The sequence below is a fragment of the Procambarus clarkii genome, chromosome 1 (genome assembly GCF_040958095.1).
Source record: "Procambarus clarkii isolate CNS0578487 chromosome 1, FALCON_Pclarkii_2.0, whole genome shotgun sequence".
NCBI lineage: Eukaryota > Metazoa > Arthropoda > Malacostraca > Decapoda > Cambaridae > Procambarus > Procambarus clarkii.
In genome coordinates this window covers 10,715,153-10,739,873 of record NC_091150.1, presented here as the reverse complement: position 1 = coordinate 10,739,873, position 24,721 = coordinate 10,715,153, and the positions used below count along the sequence as shown (strand labels likewise).

The following is a 24,721-nucleotide window of genomic DNA, read 5'->3' as shown; positions in this document are numbered from 1 at the left end:
AGAGAGAGAGAGAGAGAGAGAGAGAGAGAGAGAGAGAGAGAGAGAGAGAGAGAGAGAGGAGAGATCGAGAGAGGTGAGAGGAGAGAGCATGGGAGGGCGAAAGTGAGTGATGGAGCAAGAGGGAGAGGGTTGAGAGAGAACGGGAGAGATAGGGAGAGGGTTGAGTGATGAATCAGTGAAAAAATCCACAAGTCATGACAAGTATTCAAATCAACATCCAAGAGCATACCAGATGCTCTCTTAATCGACTGAGCTACGACATGGTCAAAAGAACTGAAACCAGAAGTTCTAATGAACTTACTTGGATCCTGCAGCCTCTCCGAGACACAAACCAGGATTTTACACAATTCCTCCATGCACTTGAGCTATGTCAATAGGCTGCTCTACTGTACAACCATAAAGATGTTTTGTATTTAATATACATAGATACACATGAGTCACAGACAAGATTTTGAGATGCTCTATTCTGTCGGGCTGAAAGTCACACCTCTAGAATATTAATGACCACAAAATGACCAAGGTCAGGTCGTGTGAAGATGACCTTGTTTATGCTAAGCTCATAATTGCAGGCGGCTAGCCGGAGGTGTCCTTCAAACAAGCCGCTAGTTAAGGTGTGGTCTGATAGATGGCCTGGGGCTATCTACTTGTGTGTGGGGGGGGGGGATTTGCTACTAGATTTCAAATAAATAAATAAATACCCAGGAAACTGTACTTTCGGGAGCAATAGGAGAGCAAGGCAGAAGACAGCAGCCGAGATAGGCTGTCGGCCGGACAGGGGTGACTCTGCCTGTCAACTTGAGACCATCCCCTCCCCTTCTCTATTCAACTTCCTAGAACCGAGGCAGTCCTTGGTGAGTTGAACATTAAGGTGACTTATTCGTGTTCAAAGTGTTGTGTTGATTATCTTGGGGGCAGACAGCTGTAATGGTTCTCAAAGTTTTGTGTAATGACTCACGTTGTTTAGTAATCCTGACAGAGTGAACCTTCAGTTCGAGTGCTTGAATGATGCTACTTATCATTGCTAAAATATATGTTGGTTAACTTAATTGTTTACATTGTCATTAACTTGGTTCCCTAGAACTTTGCGAGTTGAGGCGACACTGCCTCTGAGTTTACTTATTACATATCCATACCTGGTTAGAGTTGGTACAAGAAACAAGATTATGATACAGATGAAGCATACTAATAATGACCTTTTGATAACATCTTTGAGAATTTTCTGATACAGACTAGTTCCATTCCTTGTCTTGTATGTACAAGTACCTTTGTCCTCTCGGGTACCTGGCAGTCGGGAAATTCAGTTGCGATCAGTTGATTTAATTTGGCATTGTTGGAGACCCATGACTGGAGAGGCATATTGGCTCCCATTAATTCTCGATTGACCTCATGGTATATGTTCAACAGTTTACTCTCATTGCTGGTTGTTCCTTGAAAATTATCCACATGCAAGTTTTTACTAATTTCTGTTTTGTTTGGGCTATTGGACTTCTTCAAGTGCGTATCTAAGGTAGCTTGAAGCAGAAACGGTGAGGAAGTGGCCCCAAACAAAACAGATGCAAACTTGTAAGTGATTAATTCACTGTTTGGATCGTTAGGATCCTTGATCCATAGGAACTTTGTGTAGTTCCGGTCTTCTTCTTAGAGACCTACCCTAAGGAAAGCCTTGCTGATGTCGACCGTATATCCGTAAGTCCCAATATGGAACTTTAACAACACGTCGTATAGCCTTTGTCTCAGGCTAGGGCCAGTTTGATTTCAGTCATTTAACGAAACACTACTCTGCCTCGTCTTAGAGCTGCAAGTAAATACTATCCGCAGTGGGTAGTAGCAGAATTTTTCAGTACAAGGTGGTGTGGCAGGTAGTGCCCGTCCTTTGGGTTATCATTAGTGACAACTTCCATAAATTTATCGAGTTGCTTCTGTAATATTTCATGATGCAACTTCAAGTTCTCAGGCTGTCTTTGTAAGCGCAACACCTGTGATCTTAATTGGTTATGTGCCATAAAATGGTTGACGGGTAGCTGAGGGTGATTCAGCTTCCATGGTAACCTGACCCAGTATTGATTATCTCTGTAGATAAATGAGTCCAGGTATTGTTTGTAAGTCCAGTCGTCATCTGGGCTAGGTTGTTCAGGGACAATGCCGAGAGTTGCCAGGTCCCATAGTTTATGTACAGGGGGATCAAGCTCATCCTCGGACATGTCTCTGAATTGCAGTGGAGACTGGTCTCTTAGTCATGCAACCATTACTGGGTTGGCAAGTTGGCGGTCTACAGGTGCGGGTTGTTTCAGCCGTAATACTGGGCCTGTTAGCAAATAGCCACCTGCAGACGGTAACAAGCTCATTCCTTGTTTTTCTTCCTTTCCTTTGATAAACTTATGGTAGACATCTAATCCCATAAGGATTCCAATATTGGAAAGGTTGTCTGACGTGATTTTATCAGCCAAGTGGATTCCCTTTTCTTTCAGGAATTTGACTGTTGTACCTAGACCATATACATACAGGTCTGTTGGGAATCTATCTACTACCAGAGCTTGTATCGTTCGGACATAACCTCCTAAACGTACTTTAGGTCGTACTACCTTGAGGACTCGGGCTCCTGTGTTAGTCAGGAATCCTGCTATGTCTATTCATGTCTCTCTTACAGGTGTGAGTTTCAGGGCATCTACCAACTCCTTTGAGATAAAAGCCATTTGGGATCCTTGGTCAAATAATCCACATATGGTGGCTTTGGACTCTCCATTTTTAATGGTCAATTGAGCAGTGAGTAGAGCTGATTTATGATCAGACCTTGTTGAGAAGACACTTATGCCAAGTAACACAGTACAAAGCTGTACTGATGTGGTAGTTCCTTCCTCCTTCTGTGGTTTGGCAGACTTTGTACTTGAGTCCCCACAAAGTGCTGTATGGTGTTGACCCTTATGGCACCTATTACAGGTACGTATATGAGTTGTACAGGTGTCGGGATTATGTGCCCTTATAAACTTGGTACATTTACGTAACTCCTTGAGTCGTTTTATACGTGTAGCACGATCTGGGTAAAATTTGCAAAAGTATATGACATGTGGTTGTTCACAGAACACACATGGTTTCCAGACGTTAACAGCATCTTGGGGAGTCACCGATTTGGGTGACGCATTAACTGTAGGTTTGGAGGGACCAACTGCATATGTGCCTACACTGCTTTGCTTCCACTTTGGGGAGGGGGAAGTTGTTTTAGATTTGTTTGGAATACTGTTTGTACTCTGTTGTCTACTATTAGTGGTAGACAAAGGTTTAGATGTCACTTTTCCATCTGGGTTATCTCTTTGTCTTTCTATGATGGAACACAAACCTTCGCTTATCTCCTTTACACTCAGAGAAGATTTGTTATATAAGACAAACAACTTAGGGGCCATGTCACCCGAAAATCCGATGAAAAATGGAATATTTACGAAAAATTACGAAAAATACTACAACGTTCTGGCAACACTGTGGTCCAAACCGTTTAATGATATCTTGAAAAATAACGTAATTAGAGTCAAATTTCCCGCTGCAACTTTCGTGAATCTGGTCCTCGCGCCGTGAGTACGCCGCGGGGTATTGTATCTTACGTTGTAGATGTCTTATTTTTCGTAATAGCGTTGAAAATAACATGTTATGCATAAAATGAATATAAACTAAACATATGGCAACACAACATATGGTCTGACACGATGGTGGTGCAGTCAGTGACTGCGTGTCTCTCATGGAGAGAGGATGTATGCTGACGCGCTCACACAATATCTCCCAGAACCTGCTATTTTTGCTATTTTTAGCTATTTGTACTGCAATATGACTTACCAAACGAACAAGAGAGAAGCATTGACAGCTAGATGCATGCGAGCTCTCCATACGAGCTGGCCGCAATGCGTAAATCACCAGTCACGAGTGACAGCAGGTTGAGAAACTTTGAGAGCGCGCTACGCAACTCCAACTTTTACAACTAGATAAAATTTCACAGCCTTTATTTATTATTCTATTTACATGAAACTTGCACATTATATGTAGAGTTTACGCCTCTATAAACGCATGTCATTATTCTTATCTACGTAGATTTATTGATTTTATAAATAATGATACACCTCATTTTGTTGCATACGTTTTTGGGAAACTTTTATAAAATCTGTATTATTGCACTAAATACATCTGGGATAATAATGTGACATGCAAATCTTTATTATATAGTAAGGTCATAGCTGAGTGTCGTATAAATGATTTTGGTTCACAATTGTGGGCTGTGAAATTTTTGAACATGGTTGAAAAATTCGTCTTTTTTTTTGTTTTTGTTTTTTTTCTCCGTCTCTATTTAGGCTGAGATGCTGAAACTTGGCCTAGGTGCAGCACCTTTCACATGTATCAGGATAATAAATTATGAATACCCTACAACAATTTTTTTAAATCCGGGTGACTTGCCCCCTTATCCAGTACGTCACTGGGTAAATTGCGTTTCATATGGACTTGGATTATCCAGTCGGATTCGTCCAAGTTGACCTTGTTCTTAAGTGCTTTGAGCAAGGACTCAAGCTCTAATCTAAAGGCTTGGAGTGAGTCAGCCGTACTATTTGGAGGGTTAAAATCCAACAGCTTCTGGGTTAGAAGTCTGATAGTCCTTTCTGGCTTAGCATAATTATCCTTAACGAGCTGTACTGCATTGTCTTAACCGTCATCAGTGAATGTCAGATCACAGACCAACTGTAGTGCTTCATTCTTTAAGACACCCTGTAAATATGTCAATTTTGTCGTCTTTGCTGGCATTAACAATAGAATCCACAGAATCAACAAATTTGTTCCAGAAGTTGTCCCAACTCTCGTCCTTTGTACCAAAGAAAGTTGAGAGACTGAGTGATGGAAATTTGACTTCTGGTTGTGTCTAGTTTTGGGAAGCTGTGGCTGCAATATTTGTATTGGCCTTATGTGTGGTTATTAAATCGTCAAAGTGTTGTAACTTTGCATGCATTTCATCTTCGTAATCTGCATTTTCTTGTATTACATCATCCATAGCCTCTTCATTGATATTAGGGGTTGCGAGGATATCCTGATATTTCAGGATTTTTTTGAGCATATGTTGGTATTTGGTCTGTGCAACCTTATAATAGCCTTCCAGTTCTTCGTAATTAACTGGAGTTTGATTACTTAAATCCTCACAATTTTTGATCTGTCGGGTTAAGTGGCCCTTCATGCCAGTGAGGGTTGCTTTTACATTTTTGGCAGTAGACATCATGGCAGTATTTGCTAGCCTTGTTGGACTGTTTCTGGTACTTGAATTAGTAGAGCCACTAGTTTCCGAAATAGAGCTGCTTATCTTAAAAAAAAAACACTATATAATCATACACACTATAATTTGAGTGGTAAACCTGCATCAATGCTGGAATTTCCTCAAGTTAACCCTTCTTTATCACTCTTGGTTCGTACAGAGACACAGATTAACACTCAAAGGTGAAATGATTATAGTTAAATTATTACTATAGTTAAGGTAATATTATGTAGACAACACAACTCGGGTTGTCATGAATATTGCATAAAAGTATGTGCTTGCTAGGTTGTAATATATGTTCAACTGTAGACAAGTGTAAAATGCTTAGCCTTACACCAGGTTAGCACAATAAATTAGACTAGGTTGCTGTACAACACCAGCCTAAAATGTCCTACCCTTGTACAAGAATTAGTTGTAAACAGAAGTAGTCTGTTTTCCATCCTCCTGAGGCCTGTGATTTTCTTATCAAGGATCTCCTCAATGGCGTTAGACCCTAGGGGGGGTTCCAAGGAGGGTGCTGTTCTCGGCCCTAATGACATGGGCTTCAGGCAAGGCAGACCTTATTTTAGCTTCGATGTCTGGGTTGGAGGAGACAACTTCACACTTAGAAGGGTTCAGGAAGAAACCCAGGGTTACTTCTTGCTCCCTTATTTTCCTGATATTTTCCATGAGGTAGTCTATGGTGCCAGCTATAGTGCCATCATCCAAAAACCAGACATTGAACTCAATGGACAAAGCTTTCAGTCATTTCATTTAAGATTAAGCATAAAAGAAGGGGAGTGTCATGGGGTCGTGTGTTGTGACTGTGTCCCACCCCTATATTTCTTTCTTCCCAGCTTAGAAGAGTCATATCTCCGTAGCCTAAGTATTCTCTGATGTTCAGGGATTATTTTTATATGTGGGAAAGCGTGGAGCGTGATTAAGCTGGCTGTAAAACGGCCATCTAAGTTTGATAATGCAAGGGGCTTACGCCTTTTGGAGGCACAAGACAGTGCCGAGCCATCCTGTTTCCCGCCAAGACGTCGTGACGCTTCCCGGCACCTGATTGCCCAGGTGAGGTCACATGCTGGAAGTGACCAATGACGAGAGCCCTCGGGCCGTGTGATGTCACTTTTGGAGGGTTCTCGGGGCGGCTGGCGCCTGGGCGGGAAGAGTATGTCACAAACCGTCAAAGAGGGTCGAAGCCCTTGGTTGAGCTCCGGATCTAGAGAGCCCTTACCAGTAGATTTAGGCTTCGCTTCGATTCTACAGACAGTCTGAGAAGCCATCCAACTTCCGTGGAGTACTCAGAAGCAAGGACGGGCCGGATTAGAGAGCCAAGAGCTCTATCAAGTGTCTGCAGCAGAGGGAACGTTGGGCTGGTGACGTCTGGAACGCCCAGGGGACCAGTATTCCACATCAAGGGAAAAGCTACAGCCGGGCCAAATGTACTGGCAGTGAGGGGAGGGAAAGCTGTGCTGGACTGCGAGGTGTCGGCAGTGCTAGGAAGAGTGGAGGACGATGACGGAGGTACCTATCTCCAGTACCCCGGACAAGAGGAGGATTAAGGAAGTACCTGTTGTGAGTGAGAGCACGGCGAAGACACGTTACTACGAGGACGACGGAGGAACCTGGGTGTGTGGGAACTGTTCCTCAGGAGACCAGAATCCAGGACCAGGAACCTCAACATCTCTCAACAGAGGACGAGTCAGCTTCGTGGTTGGAGTGAAATAAGCTAGATAATTGTCCCTCCCTTTACCCCTTTTGATCTAGGTGAACTAGAATATTTTATATGTTGTGAACATTTCTACTCATCATTTTATTGTATAAGTGACAGAATATTAGCACTTTGGCATGCCCCGCGCGCCACTCCTCAACTGTGCGATTTGGGTCCCAGCATTTCACGGGAGAGCACGTTAATTCTGAATAGTTTATACTCTCTTCAACTTTGTCACCTTAATTCTCATCCTACGAGATTAAATTTGGTATCATTGTGTTCGCAATAGCATTCTCTACAGCACTAAATGCATATAAACTCCAATAGCCCGGCTAATTACCCGCAGCAAGCAAAGAAAGTGCGAACGAGTTACCCAGGAGCGCGCAAAAGCGATAAAATGTGTTCATTCTTTTCACTCTGGTCACCTCAATTTTCGTACTAGGTCTTTCATTTTGGTATCAATGGGTTCGCAATAGAAGTCTCTAGAGGAACATTAGCATATAAAATAAAAAACCTGGTCACGCTCCACCCGCCGACGAGTTGAAGACGGGCCACGTGTTAACCGCGAGTGAGCGCCCAGACGCCTTCCAGCTACACTCCCAATTCCTGCCCACAAATGTTTAGTATTTAGTATTTTAGTATATGTAGTATTATAGTTTAGTATTTTTTGTGTAGTAGTTGTACATCACATAAGCATTGTAGATAGCCATTTGCACAAAATAGATGGTCATTTTCTTCATCCATTTGTGAGTTTTCCTTATGAAGTGATAATATTTGATCATTTGGTCAAAGTGATCAACACCTTTCATGTTTGTATTGTAATCACAGATTGCATTCGGCTTGTTGACAGTTACCAAACAGTCCCCAAAAAATCGGATAAAAACCTGATTTTTGGCAATTATTTTAGTGGATGACGCAATGCTGCGTCATCACCGAGATTACCGACAGTAAACAGATGACGCAATGCTGCGTCATGCCCAGGCGAAAGTGTTAAGCTAGGAGCCAAGAGCTCATTTAGGCATGAGTTGGTGCGTGTGAGCATTAAGGCGGTGATGTTAGTGATTCTGGAAGTGGTAGCTGGTGTGCAAAGAGCCAGCAACGAACTCTGAAACGCCCAGCAGATGGCATTGCTAGAGGCGTGGGAATGTCACGACATTTCTGACAGCTGGAGCTGTCAGCTGATCATGCTGCCAAAGGCACGAGGTGTTCCCCGCGCTCGAGGAGTAGACCCAGTCAGCTGACCATGTTGGCAGAGACGTGTCATTGAGAAGTGTTGCCAACAGCGACAATATCCCCTTTTGACATTTCTTTACACAATTCATATGTGTATATATGCTTTTGTTTCAGTAAACTTTTAAACTAACTGATGAGTTTAAGTGAGCCTCCATTCTCTAGGTCCATATATATATATATATATATATATATATATATATATATATATATATATATATATATATATATATATATATATATATATATATATATATATATATATATGAGACCATTAGTGACACCTTGCACTGCACGTGATATTGCATCTTTGATTAAGATAACCACTAAGACCACTGACGTGTTGCTGGAACTCGAGTATAAACACTGCTGGCGACCTGAGTAGACCAGATATCCAAGAGAGTGTTCCAGTGTCAGGACGGGCAGGTTCAAGTGAGTGAGTCATAGGAGGCTTGAACCTCCTTGTTTCTCATTCCTTGTTTTTCTTCCTTTAATTGGTAAAAACTTATGGTAGACATCTAATCCCATAAGGATTCCAATATTGGAAAGGTTGTCTGACGTGATTTTATCAGCCAAATGGATTCCCTTTTCTTTCAGGAATTTGACTGTTGTACCTAGACCATATACATACAGGTCTGTTGGGAATCTATCTACTACCAGAGCTTGTATCGTTCGGACATAACCTCCTAAACGTACTTTAGGTCGTACTACCTTGAGGACTCGGGCTCCTGTGTTAGTCAGGAATCCTGCTATGTCTATTCGTGTCTCTCTTACAGGTGTGAGTTTCAGGGCATCTACCAACTCCTTTGAGATAAAAGTCATTTGGGATCCTTGGTCAAATAATCCACATATGGTGGCTTTGGACTCTCCATTTTTAATGGTCAATTGAGCAGTGAGTAGAGCTGAATTATGATCAGACCTTGTTGAGAAGACACTTATGCCAAGTAACACAGTACAAAGCTGTACTGATGTGGTAGTTCCTTCCTCCTTCTGTGGTTTGGCAGACTTTGTACTTGAGTCCCCACAAAGTGCTGTATGGTGTTGACCCTTATGGCACCTATTACAGGTGCGTATATGAGTTGTACAGGTGTCGGGATTATGTGCCCTTATAAACTTTGTACATTTACGTAACTCCTTGAGTCGTTTTATACGTGTAGCACGATCGGGGTAAAATTTGCAAAAGTATATGACATGTGGTTGTTCACAGAACACACATGGTTTCCAGACGTTAACAGCATCTTGGGGAGTCACCGATTTGGGTGACGCATTAACTGTAGGTTTGGAGGGACCAACTGCATATGTGCCTACACTGCTTTGTTTCCACTTTGGGGAGGGGGAAGTTGTTTTAGATTTGTTTGGAATACTGTTTGTACTCTGTTGTCTACTATTAGTGGTAGACAAAGGTTTAGATGTCACTTTTCCATCTGGGTTATCTCTTTTTCTTTCTATGATGGAACACAAACCTTCGCTTATCTCCTTTACACTCAGAGAAGATTTGTTATATAAGACAAACAACTTATCCAGTACGTCACTGGGTAATTTGCGTTTCATATGGACTTGGATTATCCAGTCGGATTCGTCCAAGTTGACCTTGTTCTTAAGTGCTTTGAGCAAGGACTCAAGCTCTAATCTAAAGGCTTGGAGTGAGTCAGCCGTACTATTTGGAGGGTTAATATCCAACAGCTTCTGGGTTAGAAGTCTGATAGTCCTTTCTGGCTTAGCATAATTATCCTTAAGTAGCTGTACTCCATTGTCTTAACCGTCATCAGTGAATGTCAGATCACAGACCAACTGTAGTGCTTCATTCTTTAAGACACCCTGTAAATATGTCAATTTTGTCGTCTTTGCTGGCATTAACAATAGAATCCACAGAATCAACAAATTTGTTCCAGGAGTTGCCCCAACTCTCGTCCTTTGTACCAGAGAAAGTTGAGAGACTGAGTGATGGAAATTTGACTTCTGGTTGTGTCTAGTTTTGGGAAGCTGTGGCTGAAAATATTTGTATTGGCCTTATGTGTGGTTATTAAATCGTCAAAGTGTTGTAACTTTGCATGCATTTCATCTTCGTAATCTGCATTTTCTTGTATTACATCATCCATTGCCTCTTCATTGATATTAGGGGTTGCGAGGATATCCTGATATTTCAGGATTTTTTTGAGCACATGATGGTATTTGGTCTGTGCAACCTTATAATAGCCTTCCAGTTCTTCGTAATTAACTGGAGTTTGATTACTTAAATCCTCACAATGTTTGATCTGTCGGGTTAAGTGGCCCTTCATGCCAGTGAGGGTCGCTTTTACATTTTTGGCAGTAGACATCATGGCAGTATTTGCTAGCCTTGTTGGACTGTTTCTGGTACTTGAATTAGTAGAGCAACTAGTTTCCGAAATAGAGCTGCTTATCTTAAAAAAAAAACACTATATAATCATACACACTATAATTTGAATGGTAAGCCTGCATCAATGCTGGAATTTCCTCAAGTTAACCCTTCTTTACCACTCTTGGTTCGTACAGAGACACAGATTAACACTCAAAGGTGAAATGATTATAGTTAAATTATTACTATAGTTAAGGTAATATTATGTAGACAACACAACTCGGGTTGTCATGAATATTGCATAAAAGTATGTGCTTGCTAGATTCTAATATATGTTCAACTCTAGACAAGTGTAAAATGCTTAGCCTTTCACCAGGTTAGCACAATAAATTAGACTAGGTTGCTGTACAACACCAGCCTAAAATGTCCTACCCTTGTACAAGAATTAGTTGTAAACAGAATTAGTCTGTTTTCCATCCTCCTGAGGCCTGTGATTTTCTTATCAAGGATCTCCTCAATGGCGTTAGACCCTAGTGGGGTTCCAAGGAGGGTGCTGTTCTCGGCCCTAATGACATGGGCTTTAGGCAAGGCAGACCTTATTTTAGCTTCGATGTCTGGGTTGGAGGAGACAACTTCACACTTAGAAGGGTTCAGGAAGAAACCCAGGGTTACTTCTTGCTCCCTTATTTTCCTGATATTTTCCATGAGGTAGTCTATGGTGCCAGCTATAGTGCCATCATCCAAAAACCAGACATTGAACTCAATGGACAAAGCTTTCAGTCATTTCATTTAAGATTAAGCAGAAAAGAAGGGGAGTGTCAAGGGGTCGTGTGTTGTGACTGTGTCCCACCCCTATATTTCTTTCTTCCCAGCTTAGAAGAGTCATATCTCCGTAGCCTAAGTATTCTCTGATGTTCAGGGATTATTTTATATGTGGGAAAGCGTGGAGCGTGATTAAGCTGGCTGTAAAATGGCCATCTAAGTTTGATAATGCAAGGGGCTTACGCCTTTTGGAGGCACAAGACAGTGCCGAGCCATCCTGTTTCCCGCCAAGACGTCGTGACGCTTCCCGGCACCTGATTGCCCAGGTGAGGTCACATGCTGGAAGTGACCAATGACGAGAGCCCTCGGGCCGTGGTGACGTCACTTTTGGAGGGTTCTCGGGGCGGCTGGCGCCTGGGCGGGAAGAGTATGTCACAAACCGTCAAAAGAGGGTGGATGCCCTTGGTTGAGCTCCGGATCTAGAGAGCCCTTACCAGTAGATTTAGGCTTCGCTTCGATTCTACAGACAGTCTGAGAAGCCATCCAACTTCCGTGGAGTGCTCAGAAGCAACGACGGGCCGGATTAGAGAGCCAAGAGCTCTATCAAGAGTCTGCAGCAGAGGGAACGTTGGGCTGGTGACGTCTGGAACGCCCAGGGGACCAGTATTCCACATCAAGGGAAAAGCTACAGCCGGGCCAAATGTACTGGCAGTGAGGGGAGGGAAAGCTGTGCTGGACTGCGAGGTGTCGGCAGTGCCAGGAAGAGTGAGGACGATGACGGAGGTACCTATCTCCAGTACCCCGGACAAGAGGAGGATTAGGAAGTACCTGTTGTGAGTGAGAGCACGGCGAAGACACGTTACCACGAGGACGACGGAGGAACCTGGGTGTGTGGGAACTGTTCCTCAGGAGACCAGAATCCAGGACCAGGAACCTCAACATCTCTCAACAGAGGACGAGTCAGCTTCGTGGTTGGAGTGAAATAAGCTAGATAATTGTCCCTCCCTTTACCCCTTTTGATCTAGGTGAACTAGAATATTTTATATGTTTGTGAACATTTCCACTCATCATTTATTGTCTAAGTGACAGAATATTAGCACTTTGGCATGCCACGCGCGCCACTCCTCACTGTGCGATTTGGGTCCCAGCGTTTCACGGGAGAGCACGTTAATTCTGAATAGTGTATACTCTCTTCAACTTTGTCACCTTAATTCTCATCCTACGAGATTAAATTTGGTATCATTGTGTTCGCAATAGCATTCTCTACAGCACTAAATGCATATAAACTTCAAAAGCCCGGCTAATTACCCGCAGCAAACAAAGAAAGTGCGAACGAGTTACCCAGGACCGTGCAAAAGCGATAAAATGTGTTCATTCTTTTCACTCTGGTTACCTCAATTTCGTACTAGGTCTTTCATTTTGGTATCAATGGGTTCGCAATAGAAGTCTCTAGAGGAACATTAGCATATAAAATAAAAAAACCTGGTCACGCTCCACCCGCCGACGAGTTGAATACGGGCCACGTGTTAACCGCGAGTGAGCGCCCAGACGCCTTCCAGCTACACTCCCAATTCCTGCCCACAAATGTTTAGTATTTAGTATTTTAGTATATGTAGTATTATAGTTTAGTATTTTTTGTGTAGTAGTTGTACATCACATAAGCATTGTAGATAGCCATTTGCACAAAATAGATGGTCATTTTCTTCATCCATTTGTGAGTTTTCCTTATGAAGTGATAATATTTGATCATTTGGTCAAAGTGATCAACACCTTTCATGTTTGTATTGTAGTCACAGATTGCATTCGGCTTGTTGACAGTTACCAAACAGTCCCCAAAAAATCGGATAAAAAACCTGATTTTTGGCAATTATTTTAGTGGATGACGCAATGCTCCGTCATCCCCGAGATTACCGACAGTAAACAGATGACGCAAGGCTGCGTCATGCCCAGGCGAAAGTGTTAAGCTAGGAGTCAAGAGCTCATTTAGGCATGAGTTGGTGCGTGTGAGCATTAAGGCGGTGATGTTAGTGATTCTGGAAGTGGTAGCTGATGTGCAAAGAGCCAGCAACGAACTCTGAATTAACAATTCAGAGTTCTCAACAGTTCTCATTCGAACTCAACAATTAGTTCGTTGCTCCTTGCAACATCTGGCTCACAACTCGCCAGAAACATGATCTTCTCACACACGATCTGACCTCTCTGGCACCTCTTGGCTAGGTTGTCCTTCTAGGACGCCTGCACTCCATCGGTCAACTCTACTTATTGTTTCCACCCTCCGTTTCCTCGTCTTCCTCTCTTCACGTCCAGAGTCAGACGTCTGCCGTCTGTACCTCCTCTGTCGTCTTCACACTTCCATCTACTGCTATTATACTTTTGTCCTCCTGCCATCATACTTCACTCCCTCGTCTTCACCGACGCTCCTCCCTTTCGTCTCCTCATTTATCCGAGACCTCATCCTGTTTGACTTCCATCGAGTCCTCGGCTTTCTTCTATTCCTCCATGCTTGTATCATCATCCTCTTCCCACACTTCTCACCTTTATACAACTCCCTTTCTTCTCCTTCAACTCCTCTTCATTCCCTAAAAGTTTCTTCGAGCACTGTACTACATCCAACAGCACTTGACCGTACATGTCGCTTTACCTCTCCTAGAGTGCTCGTAAGCCTCTCTCCACACATACTGTCTCTTCCCCTTTCATTTTCTCGGCTATTACTCGTCTTCACTATCTCTCCTCCACGTTTTCTGTGAAACATGCCTACTCTTGACATCTCCCACAACTTAACTCCACTATCCAAATGCCTCTGTGCTCGTGGACAACTTGGCGCTCTACTCCCGTCCTCAGTCTGCCCACATCTTTCCTCATTCCTACTCAGCACAGTTGCATTCGCCTTCCGACTCTTAATTTCAGCAGTCTGGGCTCTACTCAGGTCCGCTCTCTTCACATGATTCTTCTTCGGCTGGGCCATCTTCACTTTTGACCTCACCGAGACTTCATTTTCCTGGGCTGGACCTTCATCAAATAACCACGCTATATCAACGTCGATATCCTCTACTGGTTGAATCGACACTGTATCATCTTCTCCAGCATCTTCCTCGTCGGCTACCTCTGCCTTCGTCACTACCGAGACAGGGTACTCAATGGCTTGGCAGTCTCCTGACTCATCTCCTCGGATGTCAGTCAGGTTTCACACTCTCAGGTGTCCCACCCGTGCCGTGGCCTTCTGGGCTCTCCTCTGGCACTGTTTCTGCTATGACTTTTGGCAACACCTTTGTCCCGCACAAGTCATTCCCCAGGATCACTTGGACTCCTGGAACGGGTATGTCGGGGCACACTCCCAACATCACCTCTGCCAACACATATTCTAACCTTAGCTGGACAGCACATACGGGCATGTCACTCTCAGACAATAACCCATATACTTTCATCTTCCTCCTGCCAGCTAACCGTCGATCATTCCCAATCAGGCTTCTCGCAATGAAGCTCTGATTAGCTCCGGTATCTCTTAAGATACCCACTTCTACCTCAGGTTGGCCTCCTATACTGATCCAACCTTTGCTCATGAACGGCCTATACCTCTCATTCACTAAGTTCACCTTCTGTGGTTTGTCTTGGGACACATTAGTATATTTACTTCGGGGTTCACACATGGCCAGGGTCACAACTCTCTTGCCCTGCCAACAGTCTCGCATCACGTGACCCAATCCGTTACAACTGTAACACCTCACCTGGGAAAAGTCTCTTCAATATGTACCAGAGCGGCTCTGACTTTGTCCCCTCGCATGACAGTTCCTCGGACCAGGTACACTACCTGCACTCTGTGGGGCTTTACTGGACTCTTGATTTCCTGGATAACGATTAGTTTCTCGTTTAGCTCCTCCATCCTCACTTTCAGACGAAGTGCGCGACCTACTCTTCTGTGTTTTAGAGTACTCACGTTTATCCGCCCATTTATCAAAATTCTTCTCACCCCAGACTCTTCTGGGTCTTTCATAATTTCTTCCTCCCCAGACTCCACTGGATCTGCCATTGCTGCGTCTCACCTCGCTTCTCACTCTGTTCTCCCTCAAGCTCTTGTATGCTTCCATAATCATATCTGCCCTATCTGCGGCATCTTTCGCCTTCTTTATCCCTGCTTCTTGGATCTTGAACTTTGTTTCGGGATGCATCATCTCCATGACCATCAGTTGCTTCAGGTCAGCGTAAGATCCGACTCCAGCAGCCTCAATCCACTTCTGGAATCGTCTTTCCAGATCCCTTGCTGTCTCAGCAAAGGCACATGCTCCAATTTTGATCATCTCTCTGAAGCGCTTCCTATAAGCTTCTGGGGTTAGCTGAAACGAGCGCAATATGCTGCTCTTTACTATGGCATAATCCTGGCACTCTTCTAATGACAATTGGGTGTATGCCTCCCTGGCTGCACCGGTCAATCTTAACTGGACCAGCTGGGCCCATTCCTCCTGTGGCCACTCCTTGATGCTGACTAATTTTTCAAAATGTTCGAAGAAGCTCTCTGCCTCTTCGGGAACAAACAAGGGAATGTCCTTCTCCCTAACAATAACATCTGGTGAGTGTGATACCTGGGTGGTGCTCTCTGGCAACCCATGTTCAATCCTTTGCTCAGCCAAGGTTCTATTCCCTTCTATCTGCATTTGTTTTGTTCTCTCTTTTTCTTTTTCGACCTGGGCTTTTTTTTCGACCACTAGTTTTGCTTTCTCTTTTTCTTTCTCTTGTTCCAACTCCAGTTCTCTTACTCTGATTTTCTCTTTTTCTACTTCGAGTTTGGTTTTCTCTTTTTCCTTCTAGGCTTCATTTTTCATCTGGAGTTCTAATTTCATCTTTTCCAGCTGGAACTGTCTCTCCTTGTCCTCACGCTGCATCTGGAGCTCTAACTGGAATCATTCCAAGCTCCTATTCCGGTTACTCCTGCAACTGAGGCTACTCTTGCTGCTCCTACTCGATCCCTGGGATCTCACATCATCCTGCCCATCATCCTCCTTTCCACTTTCAGCTCCTTTTTGGGCTCCTTGCTCTGCCGCTTCACTTCTGGCTCTCAAATGCCTCAGGATCTCATCCTTCATCTCAGCTACTTTAGATGCTTTTAACCTAATGCCACATTTTTCTGCTATTTGTTTCAATTGATCCCTCGTGCAACCTTCCAAGTCCTCAGGCTTGCCTGACTCCACAAACGCTTGCACCTTATCCACCTTATCCTGTGAGTCTTCCCAAGAGAGAGAGTATACACCTGCGGTCACACAGTTTATCTATTTCAGCAAGGGTGTACAAATCCACTCTTGGACAGGGTGTGGGTGCGTCAGTTCACTCTCCCGGACACAGGCCCCCAATTTATTATAGTTTGTGTGTTGGTGGTGTTGTCGTGTTGATCCTTCTCTACGGACAACCCAACCCACAACTCGGTAGAGTGTTTATACTTTACCAGGAGATCACCCTGGGCGCTTCTGGCTCTTGGAGAGGGGCTCAGCGTCACACGTTTAGGGGATGCGGCTCCAACACTTAGCCTCGTTGTCACGAGCACACACCCACTCGAACCACTGTGACTCCCCACTCTCTCCCTAGGTGAAATGATCTCTTCAATCCCCTTTGACTTAATAGTATTACCTTCTACCCTGTCCACAGCAGTGGTTCTTGGTTCTTTCTCTCTCTCCTTCTTTACTATTTCCTGGGAAGCCTCACTAGGACAAGGGCAAACACCAGCAAACTGGAATAAATTTACTGGACAAAGCACATACACAATACATACACACATACAATAATAATGAATCCTATGCTGTATACTATTACAATTAGATTGCACTCCAACACCATCAGAACTCTATCATCAGCTTATCAAGTGGTATCCTATCTTCTGATTCCCCACCTGATACTATCTACCTCTTCAAGTAGATCAAGTCTTATACTACAATGTTGCACTATCAGCAAGAGAATATATATATGTATCTATAGATGTGTACAAAGAAAATCAGCATGTGAATGCAATAACATATATCAGTGTAAATGTTCCTTGATACACAACAATGATCAATCAATCACTCTATCAGTCCTAGAACACATACAACTGTAGGTAATCCAGCCTACGACTGTAACTCTTAACTTCAGTATAAAACACTCCTTGACATAAGAATGCAAACAATCACTCACCTCTCACTGCGTCTTGCACGCTAATGACAACCAAACACTATCAACTCCCTACAAGTAATCCACCAGAACTTCCCTTCCACCTCTGGAAGTTCACTACCCTGATCTCTTCAGGTTCTTCCGGGTTTAACTACCTGGATCCTCTGCAGCTCCTCCAGGTTGCTAGCATGAAGTTTTCCTTGAGCAACTACGGTGCTTCACAACTTCTGCTGGGTTCCTCCACAGCTCTCCTGGCTGCTACACCATGAAGTTCCCTCGAGCAACTATGGTGCTTCACCACCTCTACAGAAGCACGTGACACTCCTCTTCACTGCTTCTCCTCACAGCTCGAGGTCCTCTCCTCCACTACCTTGGAGTCTCATCAATTACTTCATCTGTGCTGGCTTCGAAGTTCTCAGCAACTTCTTCCCCAAAGGCAAACCTGCAACCCATTGACACTCCAATAAAAATGTTTCCCCTTTAACACAAACAAAAATAATCACACAATATGTTTGCCTCCAACCTCTATCTGTCCTCTACATACTGTGGGAGTGGACTCCCCCGTTGGGTGGGTCCATGCTCCACCTCGCCCGGCGGGCCTACACACTCTCCTCCGCCGCCCTTCAGTCAGTTGGCTCAAAAACGGTCGAAGGAAGAGGACGCGCTGCTCGTCCCTCCAGCTGTCTCTCTCATCTCCGTCCTCTTATTTAGGCTTCCTGCCTTACCAAAACATGTCTAACTTATCAATAAACATTGCTACTGTCGCAGGGCACATGACCAACTACAAGCAATCACTATGAACTGGCATAAATCCTGCTTACCACAGATTATCTGGTCGAGGGCGCTCCTCCCTCTGATGAAGCCTGGTCAGGGCGCTGCCACGGCCCACGATAATGTCTCTGGGCGGCTTAATACTCTCCTAGCCGTCCAGGACTTGAGACCACAAAGTTCTCAACTCGATTCCACAGCTGGCACGTCTGCACCCTTCTCTTCTCTTGGAGATATATCACTAGGGGTTCCTTTCTGACGGGAGCTCAACGGAGCGCGGCTTTCCCCCTGCGATGTCTGGCCTCAAGTGAGGCCAAAGCCCTCCAGAAGCAAGCCTCACGCCTCCAGCAAATTTTCCACATCTCCAAATCAGTCATTTATCTGCTTTCTTGTGCACTGCCCATAATCTTAAACTGTTCATTGAATCCAACAAACTATTTTACATCTGTGTTATTGCCTCTATATTTCCTATACTTTCTAGTTAGGTCAGGCTTGTTGAATAACTCTCAAGGGGGAGACTCGTTTTTCCTGTAGGCTGAGATCATAACACCATCCCAGCCTGCCTGCTCCTGATTGGTGACTTGCCAACCACACACTGCACCTCAGTGCCATCTACCTGAGTCGATGTCTGAGCCTGGACCAGCCATCAACTTCAGAATATTCTTTGTGCTCTAAGAGTTGACATCTCTCTCTGGCATACTAAGCTCTAAGTTTTGTATACAAAGGGAGGTCTCAGCCATAGCCAATATTCTCAGCACCATTTCACCATTTACTATTTTGTCTCACATTGTTTTTGCATTTATCATTGTTATTTAATTGCACTATTCATTTCCCCGAGATTTTTCTTTATTTTTATTTATGTTTAACGTATATATTAAAGTTTCATTGTTCATACTTTGTGTTTTACGTGTTCCTCCTTCTCACTTACCACAGACAACAGGCAAGCAGTCTATCTTTTATTTGTAAGTGTGACTACGCATTGACACGTGCCATTGGAGGACTGCTGAACAACTCTACTCCAACACTTTCCCGTCACAATATATATATATATATATATATATATATATATATATATATATATATATATATATATATATATATATATATATATATATCTGAAAAACTCACACCCCAGAAGTGATTCGAACCCATACTGCCAGGAGCAACGCAACTGGTATGTACAGGGACGCCTTAATCCGCTTGACCATCACGACCGGACAAAAGGAAGTGATAGCCGAAGCTATTTGAACCACTTCCCCGCCGGCACATTTGTGTTCCTCACGTGTGCCCCAAAGAATGAGGTGATTTGATAAAATGCTATGCCCAAGATTACTATCCGAGTGCCATTTAGCATGCTATACTAAATATGTCACAAATTCCATTTCAATGTTTCCGATTACATTGATAAATTATATTTTCATAGATTTCGATTTTTTTATTTTTATTGAATTACTTTGTGTGACATTGTGTTGGAATTGAGCTGTGTTGTTTACCATACCATTCATTTTGTAAGTATGAGTATAAGTGCCACAACTGTGACAGGTAAAACTATGCTTTTCTTGACAAACAGCGCCATCTGTGGCATTTAAGAGCAAAACACATGGTACACTAAATATGTTTCAATTCCATTTCAAAGTTTCTGATTGCAATGATAAATTGAATTTTCATAGATTTTGATTTATTTTCATTTTGATTTAATTATTTTGTGTGAATTACGTTGAAATTGAGCTGTGTTGTTTACTATACCATTCATTTTGTGAGTATAGTTTATTTTTTTTTTTTTATTATTTTCATTTCATTTTTTAACTGTTTTGCTTATATTTCAGTGATACGAACATCAGATCTCTTGATGTTCCCTATTTTCTGATGGGAACATCAGACCATTTGGGAAGGCATCATACGAGGGAGTGGGGAATGGTGGGGATGACAAGGGGACAGAAGTGAGAGATGGTGTGGAGGACGAGGAGACAAGAGAGGGGGTAATGATGGGAAGAACGAGGGGACGGGGGAGTTTGGGATAGAGGGGACGAGGGGATGGGGGAATGGAGAATGGTGGGGAGGACAAAGGGACAGGGGAGTGGGACATGGTGGGAAGGAAGAGGGGATGGTAGGGAGGACAAGGGGACAGTGGAATGAGAAATGGTTGGGAGGCCGAGGAGACGGGTGAGGAGAGAATGGTGGAGAGGACTAGGGGGGGGGGGAGTTGGGCAGGGAGAGTTACGAAGAACTCTGTAGGGTAAGGCAGGTCCTAGTCAACAACGGCTTCTCCAATGGTTTCGTCGAAGACATCATAAGAAGGAAAGTGAAACGCCATGCAACCTCTGAAGAGACAACCAACACAACACCTATACCCCCTATTAGACTATTTTACAGGAACTTCTTTTCCACAGCTCATAAAACGGAGGAAAGGGTCCTGAAAGATATTGTTAATAGAAACGTTATCCCTACAGACAAAAATCAGAGGATACAACTGACGATTTACTATAAAACCAGAAAAACGGCCAGCCTACTCATGAGAAACTCTCCAGACACAAAACAGAACTCTTTAAAAGAGACCAACGTCGTCTATGCCTTCAAAGGCCCTCTTGGGGACTGCAAGCTCCAAAATACCCAGTATATAGGCAAGACAACAACATCTCTTTCTAGGTGTTTAACGATGCATAAGCAACAGGGCTCCATTAAGGAACATATAATCTCTTCCCACAACCAAACCATCACCAGAGAAATCCTAGTAAACAACACAGAAATCATCGATAGATACAGCGATAGCAGGTGGCTTGACGTTTGCGAGGCACTACACATCAAGAAGTCAACACCAGCAATCAACAGCCAATTAATGCACAACTATATTCTACCCACCTCAAGACTCCGCTCCAATATAGATGCATCAAGAAATATGGACCAATAGGCTTTCTACAATCACTTCTATTCAATACCCATTGTTTCGTGTTCTGTCTTGTGTTGATGAAATTAATACCTTATTAAATACTGCCTCACCCCATCCACCTCACTCAAATGTAGATATAAACAAATCGGAGATGTGTAAGTTCTATTCAGTTGTGTATGTTTAAACTAAAGTCTTTGAAAATGTAATAAGTTTTACGAAACGCGCTCAAGTGTCGCGTCAGACTAGAAATAAAAATGAATTTTGGAGAATTGATTTTTGAATTACCACCAACAGTGGAAAGAAATGTACGAAAGATTGAGAAAATTCGTGTTAGAGTTATTAATCTTACTTTTTCGGTCAAATTTAATAATATATACATATATATATATATATATATATATATATATATATATATATATATATATATATATATATATATATATACATATATATATATATATATATATATGTCGTACCTAGTAGCCAGAACTCACTTCTCAGCCTACTATTCAAGGCCCGATTTGCCTAATAAGCCAAGTTTTCCTGAATTAATATATTTACTATAATTTTTTTCTTATGAAATGATAAAGCAACCCTTTTCTCTATGTATGAGGTCAATTTTTTTTATTGGAGTTAAAATTAACGTAGATATATGACCGAACCTAACCAACCCTACCTAACCTAACCTAACCTATATATATAGGTAAGGTTAGGTTAGGTAGCCAAAAAAAGCTAGGTTAGGTTAGGTTAGGTAGGTTAGGTAGACGAAAAAACATTAATTCATGAAAACTTGGCTTATTAGGCAAATCGGGCCTTGAATAGTAGGCTGAGAAGTGCGTTCTGGCTATTAGGTACGACATATATATATATATATATATATATATATATATATATATGTCGTACCTAGTAGCCAGAACGCACTTCTCAGCCTACTATGCAAGGCACGATTTGCCTAATAAGCCAAGTTTTCATGAATTAACTGTTTTTCGACTACCTAACTTAACCTAACCTAACTTTTTCGGCTACCTAACCTAACCTAACCTATAAAGATAGGTTAGGTTAGGTTAGGTAGGGTTGGTTAGGTTCGGCCATATATCTACGTTAATTTTAACTCCAATAAAAAAAAATTGACCTCATACATAATGAAATGGGTTGATTTATCATTTCATAAGAAAAAAATATAATAATTCTTGAAAACTTGGCTTATTAGGCAAATCGAGCCTTGCATAGTAGGCTGAGTAGTGCGTTCTGGCTACTAGGTACGACATATATATATATATATATATATATATATATATATATATATATATATATATATATATATATAAATATATATATATATATATATATATATATATAGATATATATATATATATATATATATATATATACATACAATCTTTGGACAACACCCACCAGTGGGACTCGAACCCAGAAAGCACAACTACCTTCCAGTAGCTGGCATAACTAGTATGCTTTAACCCACTACGCCATCAGACCTTACAAAAGAAGTAGATAGTTCGAGATATATATATCTCAAACATCTCTACCTCCCGAAGGCACCAGATGAGTGAGGGGTCAGTCTGCATTTTTCGTCAAGCCACTGTCAATGTGAGAGAACTCGTGTCCAGCTTATATAAGCTGGACACGAGTTCTCTCACATTGACAGTGGCTTGACGCACTTCTCAGCCTACTATGCAAGGCCCGATTTGCCTAATAAGCCAAGTTTTCATGAATTCATTGTTTTTCGACTACCTAACCTACCTAACCTAACCTAACCTAACTTTTTCGGCTACCTTACCTAACCTAACGAATAAAGATAGGTTAGGTTAGGTTTGGTAGGGTTGGTTTGGTTCGGTCATATATCTACGTTAATTTTAACTCAATAAAAAAAAATTGACTTCATACATAATGAAATGGGTACCTTTATCATTTCATCAGAAAAAAATTAGAGCAAATATATTAATTCAGTAAAACTTGGCTTATTAGGCAAATCGGGCCTTGCATGGTACGCTGAGAACTGCATTCTGGCTACTAGATACGACATATATATATATATATGTCGTACGACATATGTATATATATACATATATATATATATATATATATGTCGTACCTAATAGCCAACATATATATATATACATGTCGTACGACATATATATATATGTCGTACCTAGTAGCCAGAACGCACTTCTCAGCCTACTATGCAAGGCCCGATTTGCCTAATAAGCCAAGTTTTCATAAATTAATTGTTTTTCGACTACCTAACCTACCTAACCTAACCTAACCTAACTTTTTCGGCTACCTAACCTAGCCTAACCTATTAAGATAGGTTAGGTTAGGTTAGGTAGGGTTGGTTAGGTTCGGTCATATATCTATGTTAAATTTAACTCCCATAAAAAAAATTGACCTTATACATAATGAAATGGGTACCTTTATCATTTCATAAGAAAAAAATTCAAGAAAATATTTTAATTCAGGAAAACTTGGCTTATTAGGCAAATCGAGCCTTGCATAGTAGGCTCAGAAGTGCGTTCTGGCTACTAGGTACGACATATATATATGTATATATATATATATATATATATATATATATATATATATATATATATATATATATATATATATATATATATATATAATATATATATATATATATATATATATTGTGACAGTAAAGCGTTGGTGTTCGGCTGTTTCAAAATCTAGGGGCAGGGCCTCGTCACATAATAAAAAAAAAGAGAAAAGTTGGTCCTTTCGTCTGTGGTAAGGTAATGGGAAGACACACAAAACACAAGTATATAAACAATGAAATTTTAATTACTCTAGAAAAACAAGACATGAATAAAGGCAATCTCATAAAAATATGCAAGACAAGTCAACAAACAAAATAACATGAATAATCACTGGCAAATGAAAAGTTACGCTAAGACAAGTAAATTACAGTGATAGCAAAATAAAATATGAGTGCTGGAATACTGGCTTCGAGCTGCCACCTCCCTTAGTACATAAAATCCAAGGCTTAGTCTACCAGCGAGAAATGTCAACTGCATGGAGCACTGAGGTATTCTGACGAGACTGGCGCACTGCAGCCCAGACGTCGACTTGTGGTGGTGGCGGAGGGCAGGCGCGACGAGACACCAGCCAATCAGCAACAGGCAGGCAAAGGATGAGCAGTTAGCTGGTTACAGCGGTGGCCAGGTGTGCTGGGTACGATTTGCTCTCTGGGCAAAACGTTTGGCGATACTTAGTGAACGTATCTTGTATATAGTATCTTGTATTTTGACGTAATTATGTAGGGAAGAGCAGGCTCAATCTCTCTTGAAAGAGATTATCGTCACAACTCTCCCCCGAAGCCTGCGGTTCTGGAAGAAGTTACGTCTTCATGTGGTGCAGTAATAGTTGGAGTTGCTTCTACCTCATAAACTCTGGAGAGGGCGTCGGCTATGATGGTGTCATAACCCTTGATATAGCGGATCTCCAGGTTGAAATCTTGCAGATATAAAGCCCATCGTAGAAGACGCTGGTTAGTGAATTGGGCTTGATGTAAGAAGCGGAGAGGATTGTGATCTGAGAAGATGGTGGTAGACCTGGCACCTTGTAGGTATGGAGCAAAGTGCTGGAGATTCAGGACGATGGAGAGTAGCTCCTTTT

General features: G+C 42.3%; 1 protein-coding gene across 1 annotated transcript; it reads right to left on the bottom strand.

Moving 5' to 3' along the window:
• Positions 1 to 2,630: 2,630 nt before the first annotated feature.
• LOC138357555 (uncharacterized) lies at positions 2,631 to 3,398 on the bottom strand. The gene has a single exon (XM_069314462.1). It carries the CDS (start codon positions 3,396 to 3,398, stop codon positions 2,631 to 2,633), a length of 768 nt encoding a protein of 255 aa, XP_069170563.1.
• Positions 3,399 to 24,721: the final 21,323 nt, after the last annotated feature.